The sequence below is a fragment of the Lissotriton helveticus genome, chromosome 1_1 (assembly GCF_964261635.1).
Source record: "Lissotriton helveticus chromosome 1_1, aLisHel1.1, whole genome shotgun sequence".
Taxonomy (NCBI): Eukaryota; Metazoa; Chordata; class Amphibia; order Caudata; family Salamandridae; genus Lissotriton; species Lissotriton helveticus.
In genome coordinates this window covers 204,343,845-204,358,322 of record NC_136057.1, presented here as the reverse complement: position 1 = coordinate 204,358,322, position 14,478 = coordinate 204,343,845, and the positions used below count along the sequence as shown (strand labels likewise).

Genomic DNA, 14,478 nt, shown 5'->3' with positions numbered 1-14,478 from the left:
CTGAAAAGGCAACAAAGAGTTGTTGTGTCTTCCTAAATTCTTTGGTCCTATCGATGTAGTACATCAAAGCTCGTTTGACATCAAGAGTGTGGAGCATTCTTTAGGCTACTGTCTCTGGGTTTTGAAAGAACGCGGGCAGTTCAATGGTTTGACATGGAACTGCGAAACCACTTTAGGAAGAAACTTAGGGTTAGTGCGCAGCACCACCCTGTTGGAGTGAATTTGAATAAATGGCTCTTGTACAGTGAGCGCCTGTAGCTCACTAACACGACGTAGAGACGTAATGGCAATGAGAAAAGCCACTTTCCACGTTAAGAACTGAATCTCACATGAATGTAGAGGATCAAAGGGTGGGCCCATCAACCTGGTGAGGACCACATTGAGGTTCCATACAGGAGCTGGCGGGGTCCTGGGAGGGATGACCCGCTTCAGTCCTTCTAGGAAACTTTAACGGCAGGCACTCTGAAAACAGAGAGATGCTGCCTGTTTTGGAGATAAGCCGCTATGGCGGATAAGTGTATCCAAATGGAAGCATATGCTAGATTGCATTTGTAAAGATGTAACAAATAGCAGATGTTGGGAGTGGATGCATCTAGCGGGTTGATGTGTTCAGTACAGTAAATGACAAACCGCTTCCATTTTGCTGCATAGCAAGCTCTGGTGGTGGGCTTTCTTGCCTCCCGTATGATATCCATGCAGTCGGGAGGCAAGTTAAGGTAGCCAAACTAAGACTTCAGGAGCCAGATCGCCAGGTTGAGTTGTTGCGGATCTGGATGCTGAATGTCGCCACGGTTCTGCGTCAAAAGCCTGGGTGTGAGGTGGAGCCTTTGATGCGGTACCACGGAAAGTTCCAGAAACGTGGTGTACCATGGTTGGCGTGCCCACGTTGGAGCAACCAGGATGAGTGTCATTGAGTGTTGCTTTAGCTTTCGTGCCACCAGCAGTATGAGAGGTGCTGGGGGAAAAGCGTACGCAAATCTGCCTGACCAGTTCATCCATATCGCATTGCCCTGCGACTGTGGGTGAGGGAACCTGGCGGCAAAGCTTTGGCATTTTGCGTTTTCCCTTGTGGCAAACAGGTCTATCTCCGGATGACCCCATTGCTGGAAGTACGGGCGGAGTACTGAGGGGTGTATCTCCCACTCGTGCATTTGATGACTGTCTGCTGAGCAGATCCGCCATCTGATTGTCCTTGCCCGGGAGGTGTTCCGCCATGAGGAAGATGTTCCTCTGAATGGCCCACTTCCACATGCTCTGAGCCAGATGAGACAGCTGTGGAGAGTGTGCCCCTCCCTGCTTCTGAATGTAGTACATGGCCGTCATGTTGTCCGTCCGGATCAACAGGACTTTGTTGCACAGATGTACATTGAATGACTTCAATGCCATGAAGATTGCCATCAGTTCTAGGTAGTTGATGTGCATCTTTTGCTGCGTAGTCCATAGTCCCTGCACCGTGTAGTGGAGTACATGAGCTCCCCATCCCTGGAGAGATGTGTCCGTCGTCAGAATAATCTGCGGCACAGGCTCTTGGAACGGTCGGCCCTTGCAAAGGTTGTGTGGATTCCACCAATGCAGAGAGTTGTATGCCCGACCGGTCACCAACACTAGGTCGTTCAGCTGTCCTTGAGCCTGAGTCCACTGATGAGCCAAGCATTCTTGGAGCGGACGCATATGTAGCCTCGCGTGCGGGACTATGAAGATGCAGGAGGCCATCATGCCTATCAACTGCATGAATACTCTCGCTGGGAGCGAGTGTTGCGGTCTGAACTTTTGGATCAGTGACTGAATGCTGTCGATCCTCACAGGATTTGGCTGAGCCGTGGCTGCCAGAGTATTTATAGTCGCGCCCAGGTAGTGCCGTACATGGGCTGACTGAAGCTGTGATTTCGGGTAATTTAGTGAGAATCCCAGATTGTGAAGAAGGTGAATGGTGTGGGACATGTTGGAGGCGCACTGCTGGGCCGACTTTGCTTGTACAAGCCAGTCGTCCAGATAAGGGTAAATGTGAACGTTCTGCCTCCTGAGATGCGCCACCACTGTCGCCAGCCATTTTGTGAACACCCTGGGCGCTGTGGTCACCCCGAAAGGGAGGACCTTGAACTGATGATGCAGACCCTGAATGGTGAACCTGAGGTATTTTCTGTGTGATGGATGCAGTGGAATGTGGAAATAGGCATCCTTGAGATCCAAGGTTGCGAGGAAGTCTCCCTGATTGAGCAACGGGAGAACCTGCTGCAGTGTGAGCATATGAAAGTGTTCTGATAGAATGTACTGATTCAGGGGGTCTGAGGTCCAAAATGGGTCTGAGGGACCCGTCCTTCTTTGGGATTAAGAAGTACAGGGAGTACACTCCTGTGCCTTCTTCCTCCACCGGCACGAGCTTGATTGCCCCTTTTTGCAGCATGACGAGTACCTCCTGCTGCAATAAGTGCAAATGCTCTGTGGACATAGGACGGTGTTTTAGTGGCATGTTGGGTGGAGTGGATGTCAACTCCAGACAATAACCGAACTGGATAAGTTTCCTGACCCACCAGTCTGTGGTGATGGATTTCGAGACTGGCAGGAACCGCTGGAGTCTCCCCCCGACAGGTGTAGTATGGTCAGGGGGCAGTGACAGGGCGTCACTGTTTGTTGGTGGCGGAGGAGCGGGAGTTGTTGTTTCCCCGACCTCTGCCCTTTGTGCTGTTGCCCCGATAGCCGCCTCTACTCTGCTTGGTGTAAGAGGACTGCGCCCCACCTTTATAGTATTGCGTTTGCTGGGACATCTAACCTCCGGAAACACCTCTTTTGCCGAGCGACGAAAATTACTGCTCCGAAACTGCTGGGACTGTAGAGCCCCCATGGACTTCGCAGTCTCGGTATCCTTCTTGATCTTTTCTAAGGTGGTATACACCTCTGGACCAAATAACCTATCCGGGTTTACTGGCTGATTGAGGAATGTTGTTTGTATCTCCGGCTTGAAACCGGAGATTATGAGCCAGGCCTGACGTCTCAACATGACACTGGTGTTAATGGCTCTGGCCGCGGTGTCTGCCACGTCCAGGGCACATTTAATAGAAGCGTTGGCGCTAAGCTTCCCTTCCTGAATAAGCATCTCAGCTGCCTCCTTATACTGGTCTGGAAGAGGTTGTAACAGGGTCTCTAGCGTGTCATAGTGCACCCTGACATATCTGGCTAGGAGTGCTTGGGTATTAGAAATGCGCCAGACTGCTTGAGCCGCGACCCTCTTCCCTGATGCCTCCAGCACTTTAGATTCCTTGTCAGGGGGAGGAGCATTACCAGTGGTCTGGGAGTTCGCCCTCTTCCGGGCATTAGAAACTACCAGAGAGTCCAATGGCAACTGGCCCTTGTTGTAGGTAGGGTCGCCAGGTGCCGGCTTATATTTCTTTTCAATCCTAGGGTTGATCACCCTGGCCCGTGTGGGTTCCTTAAAAATGTCTGTGGCATGTTTCAGAACCCCTTTTAGCATGGGGAGAGTCTTGACAGTCTTCTCTGCTGCTGAAAAGGTATCAAATAGGAAGTCCACTTCGACAGGGTCAACGTGGAGCTCCACGTCGTGGTTTTTAGCCGCCCTTTCAATAAGAGCATTAAATGTAGCTGAATCCTCAGTAGGAGAGGGCTTGACATTGTAGACGTGAGGGTCCTGTGCAGTATGCTGATCCACTGGGTCACTTGCATCTGCCCATGAGTCTTGGTGATCCTCAGGATCAGTGTTGGCAGGAAAGTTATACTCCTCGTCCACACCACCTCCACCCTCCACATCTGAGTAGGTGGGTGAGGGTGGAGCCACTCGTGGAGTTTGTGGAGCAAGAGGCTCCACCAGAACAGGGGAGTCCACAGCAGGCTTGTTGCGCTTTAAAGGAATGGTGTAGGACTCCAAAGGCTGGGTTGCCGTGATCTTCCTCTTGTAGAGGGTTAGTTTCCCGGTGTCGGCGTCGATAAAGTGTTCCGACTGCTCCTCTACCGAGGGTTGTCGAGGTTTCAAGCTCCCAAGCTGCTGAGAAGGCTTCGACGCCGTAGACCCGTGGACGGGCGCTTCGGTGACCGACCGTGGTGCGAAGGCCTTTGGCGCTACCTTCGGCGGCAACGTAAACAGGATTGGCGTCGAAGACTTTGGCGTCGCAGCAGCCGGCTTCGGTGTGGGAGCATCCTTCGGCGTGGCCGCGGAAGCCTTGTTCCTGATGCGCTGTAGAGAGTCCGACACCTGCTTCGTAAAGGAAGCGGACGGTTTCGTCGACCCGACAGACGTCTTCGGTCCACCAGCGAGTGAAGACTCGAGCGTCGATGCTTTGTTCTTATCCGGCCGAGGCACCGGATCAGGCCCCTTTGGCACACCATGCCCTTTTTCCGTGCCGACGGCTTTTGGCGCCGACGTTGACGTGTCGGTGCACTTGAGAACCGGGCGCGGGCCCCAGCCTTCGATCGGCGCCCTTGGCCGATTTTGGCTCGACGCTCTTGACAGACTTTGATTCTGCGCCTTTGCCCGACTGGCTTGGCGCCCTTGGTCGACTTCCCCGGGTCGACGGCCTTCTTCGGTTTCGGGTGCCCCGACGTGTCCGAAGTCGAGGAGGCGGCCGGAGGGACAGACGTCTTGTTTCGACGGCGTCTCTATAGGTTTCGTTTTCGTCGACACCGAAGGTTTCGATTTCACCAAAGTAGGCTACGTAGAAGTGTCCGTAGCCGGGCCCGTAGGCGAGGCCGTGGATTGGGGTGGAAGGTCTTGGGTAAGGCCGTGTGGCAATCCCTCGACCTCAGCCTCAGTAATTGTTCGCTCTGGGCTTAGCTCTTCACATGAGCTATCTCCGGTGGCCCCGTAGGCCTCATTGTCGTCTCCTACCTCGTCGACGACTTCTTCCTCGACCACTTCGACGTCCGCGTCGTATTCGTAGTCGATCTCCCCCGCCGGAGGGGAAATCTGCATATGAACTTCCTGTTAGTCTGCTTCTTCTCTGTCGAGGATGTCCACCGGTGCCGGGGCCGACCGCCGGGCCTCCTAGCGCGCCAAGCGCCGAAGTCGAATTGTTTTCTTCGATCGAAACCTGGAACAAGCCATACAGCTGGCTTCATCGTGGTCCGGTGACAGGCACTTGTTGCACACGGGGTGGACGTCGATGTGTGGGTACTTAGATCCGCACACGGGACATTTCTTGAACGGACTCCGTTCCATGATGTGTCGTTGAAAGTCTTGCTGCGTCGACTGGGCCTCGAGCACCGAAGAGCCACGCGACTCCTCTGGACGTCCGACTCGGGAACTGAGTCGGAACAGAGCTGGGCACCGACCGCAAAACAATACCGACTGTATAGGAAAAGGCCTTCAGGCCTTGAGAATAGTTTATTTCGATTCCGAACAGGAGATGTCGAATATACATCCGAACCCAATGGCGGAAAAAAACAATCTGGGGATGGAGTCGATGCCCATGCGCACCGTAGTCCAGGGGAGGAGCCACCTATCTCGTGATACTTCGAAGACTCTTCCAGGACAACAATGTGCAATCATCCGGACCCAACACTAGGCGGTGATCTATGCTATAGATATGAATTCAGCAGCCCACATGCCTCGAACATTTGGTTATATCACTGTGCACTTGTCCCGCAATTCACTGCACCATTCACTGGAGAACCTTCTACATAATTACATCATGATCACTATTTGTTCATGTGCCATTGTATTAAATGTGATAGAAAAAATGTTTAAATCAGCATTGGTTCTGAATGATATTTGCCTAGGAAGCAAAGCTTTATTTCGCTTCCTCCAATCGAAGCCCTGTCTCTTGATTTATTACCTACCCAGGTTCCTGGGAATACAGGGTTGTCTTATTATTTCGGCCCTTGACAGAGGACAGGTGGGATTTAAACAGCAATCAAATCACCTGCAACTCCAGCAGGTAGATGTGGAGGCGGATCTCCACGGTCGACCACAGTTCTTTTATCCCCTCCTTTCTAGATGCCATACCCTAACCAGTAACAACAGTTCTGTAACCACCAGCAACTCTGGGTGAGGCAGGGAGAGAGGGGCTGCCGCTGGTCCAATTGCAGTGAGCATCCACCACTAAAGGCATTTTGTAGTCTCCTCCAACACTTGGATGGAATCTGACAAGTTCCCCTGGTGCTGGACCCACGTGAGATTTAGTCCTACTGCAACGCTTGCATGTACCATCTAGCTTGGTTGGCAAGCAGGATGAAGGGAGCAAACATGACTAAGCCTCCAAGCCATCTTCGCAGCGACCCATGACAGAGGTTGAAACAGGTTCGTAGCCTGAATGTACTAGATTAGTTTCTCCAGAGGAAAGGGCCAAAATCGCATCATATCCAGGGTGGCTCTGATGAAGAGGAGCTTCAGCAAAGTAGTCAGGTCTGACTTCAGCAGGTTGACAACCCCAAAGATGCCAAGAGGTTCACATGCACCTGGCGTTGGTTCGCAAATCAGTAAGGCGAGCCCAACTTCAGCAGCCAGTCGATGTAGTAGAAGACTGGTACTAGCTACCTTCACAGATGAGCATAGACTACCGCCATAACCTTTGTGAGCACCTGCGGGTCCACTGATAGGTTTGAAAGGGAGCATTGCAAACAAAGGGGCAGGTGCCCCACCTTGAACCAAAAGATAACATCTGTGGGTCAACAATCCAAGAAAGTCTGTGGGCCTCCAGGGTGGAAACATGAAAATAAGCATTGTGCAGGTTAAACATTATCATCCAGTCGCCGGGATCAAAGGTAGAAAGAACTTGAGCCGCAGAAAGCATCTCAAACTTGTCTTTGCACAAGAAGTTATTGAGTGAGTTGAAGGACTGAGGTCTGTCCTTCCTTGGCAAAAGAAAGTAACAGGAATAATAGCCAGTACCTACTTATGCTGTTGGGACACTATGGCTACTTTGGTCATAAGATGAATAGATGGTCCTCTGTCAGGGATTCCACTGTAGGTGGCAGGAGGGTGGGTTGCAGAGGAGTGGCAAAGCATAACCCTGCTGGACAATCAGCAGGAGCCATTATCTGATGTGATATCCTGCCACCACCATGCTGGCTGTGTACTGCTAGGGGAGTGCTAAAGACGTTCTGCTGTAGTTCTGAGCTGATGTGAGGGGGGGTCAAATAGCTGCCACTGATGGCAAGGCCATTCTTTTCCAGATCAATTGCTCGCCCTCTAAAGAGCTAGAAAGTCCATTGTTCAGGGGTTGGTGCCGACTATATACAACAGATTCGTGGCATACACCCTAAAAGGGCAAAACGGTTCTTTAAATCACTCCAGGGCCAAGTCCACTTTGACAGAGCCACTGAAAGGAATGTTCATTAGAGATGCCTGGTCATCCACTGAGATGCCCATGGACCTCATCCCTTTTTGGCACTGAAGCACTACACTAATTCCTGTGGCCCTGTCCAGACTATCCGTGCGGTTAGGCCCAAGCAGATGCCAAATTTAGTTGCATCCTGCCCATCTTGTTAGTTTGGTCTATTGAAAGTCTCAGGTCTTCTAGGGAGGTGAGCAGCTTCTCACCCACCATTTCCCAGAGCATGTGAGAATAACACGAAAGACTACAGCTGGTGTTAACTGATCTCAGGACAAGAATAGCCTAAAAGAGCACATGCTTGCAAAAAGTATACGTTGTGAAACATAATCAGTGGGAGTTATGGGAAAGGCAAATGTCTTTGGGGTTCCCTTGCTGGTGGATGCCTGGATTACCAAGCTCTCAAGCATCAGATGCTGGGTAAGAAAATCTGGGCCGCATAGAGCATTCCTATGGCAACAATCAACCGGTCTGTTCGCTTGGGGGGCCCGAACTGCATGGCTCAGCCCATGTGCCCAATAGTGTGCCTGTTAAGGGCTTTATTAAACGGCAAGAGGTTTGGCTGGTGACTTGCCAGGCTGTAAGACCACTTCAAGAACATTTGTTATAACACCCATAGTGGGGAGGTGAAGCTTAAGAACTCCAGCTGTCCTGTTAATCACTGTGGCAAAGGAAGGAATAATCTCTGCGGGAGGGCCAGGCGCGAATTCAGCCCAGTATGAGGTGAGGTGTCCAGTCCACTGGCCTCATGTAAGCCCTTGTACCAGCCATCTTCATCATAAGGAGGGGCAAGACCTTACCCATCCTCTCCACAAGGCTGACTCTAATCAGAGTGCAAGCCAACAAGCTGGTGCAATGTATGTGCACATCCTTGGGGGTCTGGTTTGGGGAAGATTTATGGTTTGAAGTGCATATTAAAAAACTCACAGGAGTTTGCTTTGGTACCCTCAAGGCCCTTCGAAGATTCTTTCCTCTGCTTCCGAGAGGCTAAAGTAATGGTAGTGCGTACCCTTATCCTTTCCCGCCTCGATTATGCCAGTGCTCTGTTCATTGGCATTCCGGCCTATCTGGTTAAGAAACTCCAAATCCTACAGAACCCCGTGGCTGAACATCTTGCGGAGATCTAGTGTCCGGCAACATTTGCGTGATCTGCATTGGCCCGCAGGGAACCAGCGGGTGCAATCTAAGGCCCTCATTCTATCTCACAAGGCCATTCATGGGCCAGTGTATCTGAGGAGTTTTTTTTGTCCGGTATATGCCGAACCGCCCTCTGCGATCTGCCACTCAGTGCCGGCTGGTCATGCCACGGTTTCACAGGACGCGCTTAGGTGGCCAGTCCATTTCTGTAAAAGCAGCTGCTGCCTGGAACGCTCTCCCTGTGGAGCAACAGCTTACTCAGGACTTTGGGCCGTTTAAAAAAACTCTAAAAACTCATCTCTTCAAAATGGTTAAGTAAGTTTTTCTGCCCATTCTCACTGTACCACACGCACCAGGACACTAGTATTTGAGCGTGATATAAAACCCTGTATAACATATAACATAACATCCGCATGGTACTGTGATAGTGTCTGAGACCCGTAGTGAGATAGTGTCCGAGTTCTATACATTGAGTATAGGATTAAGTTCTGGGCACAGCCTAGTCTCTGCATCTTTGGGGATCGTAGGCGCAGCAGATGCGGAGCATAGCCTCACAAAAGGCATCGGCTTCCTGCAGAGTAACAAATGGACCAGGGAATTCAGGGTGCAAATAGACAAGAGGTGGAATCGGTTCGTCAGTTAGTGATGGAGACCGAGAGGCACAGGAACACCCTTACACTTTCGCTGAAGTAGCAGGCCGAGAACCTCTCATTCAGACAGTGATCTAGCTGGATTTCAGGCTTTTTGTAAAACTTTCCTCCATTTTAGGTCTAGAAACAAGACTGCACAATTGACTCAAAGAAGATTCGTGCAAAGAAAAAAGGAGGGAAAGTGAAAATCAGATTAACAGACCATGGTGCAATTAGATTGGTTGTATTTTGTGCCTTTACTTAGGCACTGGAAACTTTTTTTTAATATATTTTTATTGTTATGGTTTTGACAGGCGGCTAAGGCAATCCTCATTTCCCTGTCCTTATCAAACAGAAATGTTATCTTTTTGCTGCACATCTTTTTTTTGAATTGCACATTATTTAATCAAATGCATATTTTCAACCCAGACTAGTCTCACATTATCTTGACACACAGATTGCACCCCAGACTTTTGTCTCAAGATGTTATCCATAGATTAGGATTCTTCTGAACAAGAGGTATGTTAGAAATCTGGGCACAAATTTGCTTTGCCCCAACAAATTTAACAGCATGGGGGTAGCTGGAGGCTAAGGTAAGCATGGTCCTGTGCATGACCATTTTTAAAAGGACTCAAATGTAAGGCAGAAGCACATGGCGTCACATTGTCAGTGCGGGTTGGTCAGATCCATACAGTCTGGTGGAATTGCTGAGTGAGAGTAAGGCCTGCCAAGTGCTTCTAACCAAGGGAAAACAAAAGATATGGTGATACTTACAAAGTCTTCATCCTCAAATTGAAGTCTCTCTTTCTTGTCATCCTTCCTTTCTTCACGGATCTCACTTTGCTGCTTTTCTTGGTGGGTAGAGTTTTTGCGAGGTGGGAAGTTGCCATTCCAGTGACGATGGGACCCATTCCCATTGCTGTTGCTCCCATTAGTTCCGCTTCGCAGGTTAATAGCATCATGACCGCGTGTCTGACCGTGACAGCTCGGCTGATTTCCAGACTGTATAAGGCGAGTTCCCTTGGCTACTGCAGAATCCACAGAGTCATGACGAAGTAGCGAGGGCTGATGCCAGCAATCTAGAAGATGGTAGAAACAAAACAAATTTACTACGCAAACATTGTTCCAATGTCCTGTCTTGCAGCATGTGCAAAGGTAAATGCTACTTACCAGTATGCATCTGTTCTTGGCATGTAGAGCTGCAGATTCTCACACTGAGCATTAGATAGCCACCTGGTGTTGGGCTCGGAAGATTGCATGTTGTTGTCGTCGTGGAAGAAGTCTGTAGTCACGAGATGGGTGACTCCTCCCTTGGACGAAAGTGCGCATGGGCATCGACTCCATCCTTAGATTGTTTTTCGCCATGATGGGACATGATGGTTAGTAGAAATAGAAAAAAGGGATGTTCATGTGTATATAGCTAATTAAGATATAACTGGAACACATACACGTCCCGGGGAGGCGGGTGGACGTGTGAGAATCTGCAGCTCTACATGCCAAGAACAGATGCATACTGGTAAGTAGCATTTATCGTTTGAGGCATATGAGCTGCAGATCTCACACTAAGCTATACAGCGGTGTTTTCCCTAGCGGTGGTAGCCTGCATCTGTTGCAGTGCTTTGAAAGAGAGTTTTGAGGACAGCTTGGCCTACTATAGCTTGCTGCTTTGCTTACACATCAACACACTAGTGTTTAGTGAAGGTGTGTATTGTAGACCATGTTGCTGCTTTACATATGTCTTCTAGAGGAATGTACCCTAAGAAGGCCATAGAGGTTCCTAGTTAGCGTGTGGAGTGCGCTCAGGAGGAATTGTTAATGTACGTTTTGCTTTTTGATAGCATATTTGTATGCATTTTACAATCCACCTGGCAATTCCAGCTTTAGAGATGGGGTTGCCTTTATGTGGTGGTGAGAAAGCTACAAACAATTGTTTTGTTTTTCAAAATGGTTTAGTCCTATCAATGTAATATAGAAGGGCTCTTTTGAAGTCTAGGGTGTGTAGAGCTCTTTCTGCTACAGAGTCTGGGTTTTGAAAAAACACTGGCAACTCTACTGATTGGTTTAGATGAAAAGGAGTAATGACTTTAGGAAGGAATCTTGGATTTGTTCTTAGAACCACTTTGTTACGGTGTAACTGTAAAAATGGTTCTTGTATAGTGAAAGCTTGAATTTTACTTACCCTCCTGAGAGAGGTAATAGCAATAAGGAAAGCTGTTTTCCATGTGAGGAATTGCAGTTCGCATTTATTTAAAGGTTCAAACGGGGGTCCCATGAGCCTAGTAAGAACAATGTTTAGGTTTCACACTGGAGAGGGTGGTAACCTAGGAGGAATGATTCTTTTCAATCCTTCCATAAATGCTTTAATCGCAGGTACCCTAAATAATGACAGATGTCTATTTTGTAGGTATGCAGCAACGGCTGCAAGATGAAGCCTTATAGATAAATATGCTAGACTACATCTTTGTAAGTGTAGGACGTAGCAAATAATATTTTGGATAGAAGCATCCAGGGGATCAATTTGATTACTATTGCAGTAAATAGCAAATCTTTTCCATTTTGCTGCACAGCAGGCTCTAGTAGTAGGTCTTTGGGCCTCTTTAATGATATTCATACAGTCTGGTGGTAGGTTAAGGTAACCAAACTCAAACATCAGGAGCCAGAACACTGGATTCAGTTGATTTGGATCTGGATGTCGGATGTCTCCATGGTTCTGCATTAGCATGGATGGTGTTCAACACAGTTTTTGGTGTGGAACTATTGAGAGTTCTATCAGAGTTGTGAACCATGGTTGTCGTGCCTATGTGGGAGCTACTAGGATTATCTTGAGACTGTTTTAGCTTGCATACCACTAGTGGCATTAGTGGGAGTGGCGGAAAAGCGTACGCAAATCTGCCTGACCAGTTCATCCATATCGCATTGCCTTTTGACAACAGTTGAGGAAACCTGGCGGTGAAGGTTGGGCATTTTGCGTTTGTGTGTGGCGAACAGATCTATGTCTGGATGACCCCGCTTGTGAAAAAATGGTAGAAGAACTTTCTGATGTAATTCCCAATCGTGAATCTGTTGTGTCTGCCGACTTAACAGATCTGCTATCTGATTGTGAACACCTGGAAGGTGTTCCGCTAGCAGATGTATCTTTTGTGGAATGGCCCATCTCCAAATGTTCTGTGCGAGCTGCTACAGTTGCAGAGATTGTGTCCCCCCGTTTTTTAATATAGTACATGGCTGTCATGTTGTCCGTCCGGATTAAGACAGTCTTGTTCTGTACTTGTACTTGGAAGGACTGGAGTGCTAGGAATATTGCTAGCAGATCTAGGTGATTGATGTGGAGCATTTTTTGTTGAGTGGTCCATTTCCCTTGAGTTGTATGGTGTAGGAGATGGATCCCCATCCTGTTAGGGATGCATCTGTTATAAATACTATTTGAGGAACATGCCCGAGGAACTGCCGGCCTCTGGACAAGTTTTTGGTGTTCCACCACTGCAGAGAGCGATGTGTGCAGCTGTCTACCAACACCAGGTCTGTAAGTTGCCCATGAGCCTGGTTCCACTGATGTGCCAGACATTCCTGCAATGGGCGCATTTGCAGCCTTGCATATGGAACAATGAAAACGCAGGATGCCATCATGCATATTAGTTGCATGAACACTCTGGCTGGGAGAAAGTGTTGCGTTTGAAACCTTGTAACTAAGGCTTGGATGCTCTGTATCCTGGATGGACTGGGATAAGCTAGAGCTGTAGCTGTGTTTATTGTAGCCCCTAGGTATTGATGTGCATGAGAGGGCTGAAGATGTGACTTGGTGTAGTTGATTGTGAATCTCAAGTTGTGCAATGTCTGAATTTTTTGTAATTGTGTTGGGCACACTGATTGAACGACTTGGCTTTTATAAGCCAATCGTCTAGATATGGGAAGACATTGATGTGTTGTCTTCTGAGGTGTGCTGCTACTACTGCTAGACACTTTGTAAACACTCTTGGTGCAGTTGTGACTCCGAATGGAAGGACTTTGAACTGATAGTGTTGTCCTTCTAGCACAAACCTTAAATACTTCCTGCGAGAAGGATGTATGGGAATGTGGAAGTAGGAGTCCTTGAGATCTAGTGTAGTAAGGAAATCGCCTTGTTGCAACAATGGGAGCACTTGTTGTAAAGTGATCATGTGAAAATGATCTGAGTGTATATATAGATTGAGGGGTCTGAGGTCGAGAATTGGTCTCAGTGTCCCGTCTTTCTTGGGTATTAGGAAATACAGCGAGTAAACCCGTTCCTTGATGTTGTTTCTATTGCGTTTTTAGAATCAATAATAATAGAACCTCTTGTTTGAGCAGCGTTAGATGTCCTGCAGACATTGGACGCTGTCTGGGTGGTATATGTGGAGGGGTAGCTGTAAGTTCTAGGCAGTAGCCATATTGGATAATTTGTCTTACCCACTTGTCTTTTGTGATGGATTCCAGACAGGTAGGAACTGTGTTAGTCTGCCCCCTACAGGAGTGGAATGCTGTTGGGGAAGCAGAAGGAAGTCACTGTTTTGTGTTAGGAGAGGTTTCATTATTGTTATTTTCTCGACCTCTTCCCTGGTTGTTGCCCCTATAGCCTCCTCTAAAATATCCTCTATTGGAGGATGTTTGTGTGTTGGTTTTAAAGGAAGCTGAATTGTCTGCTCCAGCTTGTTTGGAGCCTCCTCTATAAAAGGAGCGACGAAATGAGCCTCTTGCTTGTGTGGACTGCAGAGCTCCCATAGATTTGGCTGTATCAGTGTCTTTCTTCATTTTCTCAAGTGATGTATCTAGCTCTGGACCAAACAATTGTTTTTGGTTGAATGGCTGATTTAAGATAGATGTTTGCTTGCACACTGCTTAAATCCTGAAATGCGTAGCCATGCATGTGGTCCAAGTAGGACACTAGTGTTTATTGGTTTAGATGCTGTGTCTGCTACATCCAGTGCGCACTTGGAGGCATTTGAGATTAGCGTCCCTTCCTGTATAAGGTCATTTGCTTGTGCTTTATATTGGTCAGGTAGATGTTGTAAAAGTGTTTCTAACTGATCATAGTGAGCCCTGTCGTATCTTGCGAGGAGGGCTTGTGTGTTAGCTATGCGCCATGTATTACTAGCTTGGGCAGCTATTCTTTTGCCTGAAGCATCTATTATCTTTGACTCCTCATCAGGAGGTGGTGCTTCTCCTGATGTCTGAGTTTGCTAGGAAGTCTAAGGGTAGCTGTCCCTTAATGTAGGCAGAATCCCCAGGAGCAGGCCTGTAATTGTTCTCTATTCTTGGATTTATGATCTTAGCTTGTATCTTTAAACACTTCTGGGGCATGCTTAATGGCCCCTTTAATCCTAGGTAGTATTTGAACTGACTTTTGGGAATGTTCAAAAGTGTGCAGCAAAAAATCTTCTGCCTCATCTGAGTGCATTGTGACATTATGATAGATG

General features: G+C 48.3%; 1 protein-coding gene across 2 annotated transcripts in view; it reads right to left on the bottom strand.

Moving 5' to 3' along the window:
• Positions 1-14,478, bottom strand: part of GPBP1L1 (GC-rich promoter binding protein 1 like 1) — a 533,935-nt gene that overhangs the window by 429,521 nt on the left and 89,936 nt on the right. For both annotated transcript variants that reach the window (XM_078664367.1, XM_078664410.1), the window contains exon 5: positions 9,821-10,125. In XM_078664367.1, coding sequence (XP_078520493.1) covers positions 9,821-10,125 — 305 coding nt within the window. The remainder of the gene's footprint in view (positions 1-9,820; positions 10,126-14,478) is intronic.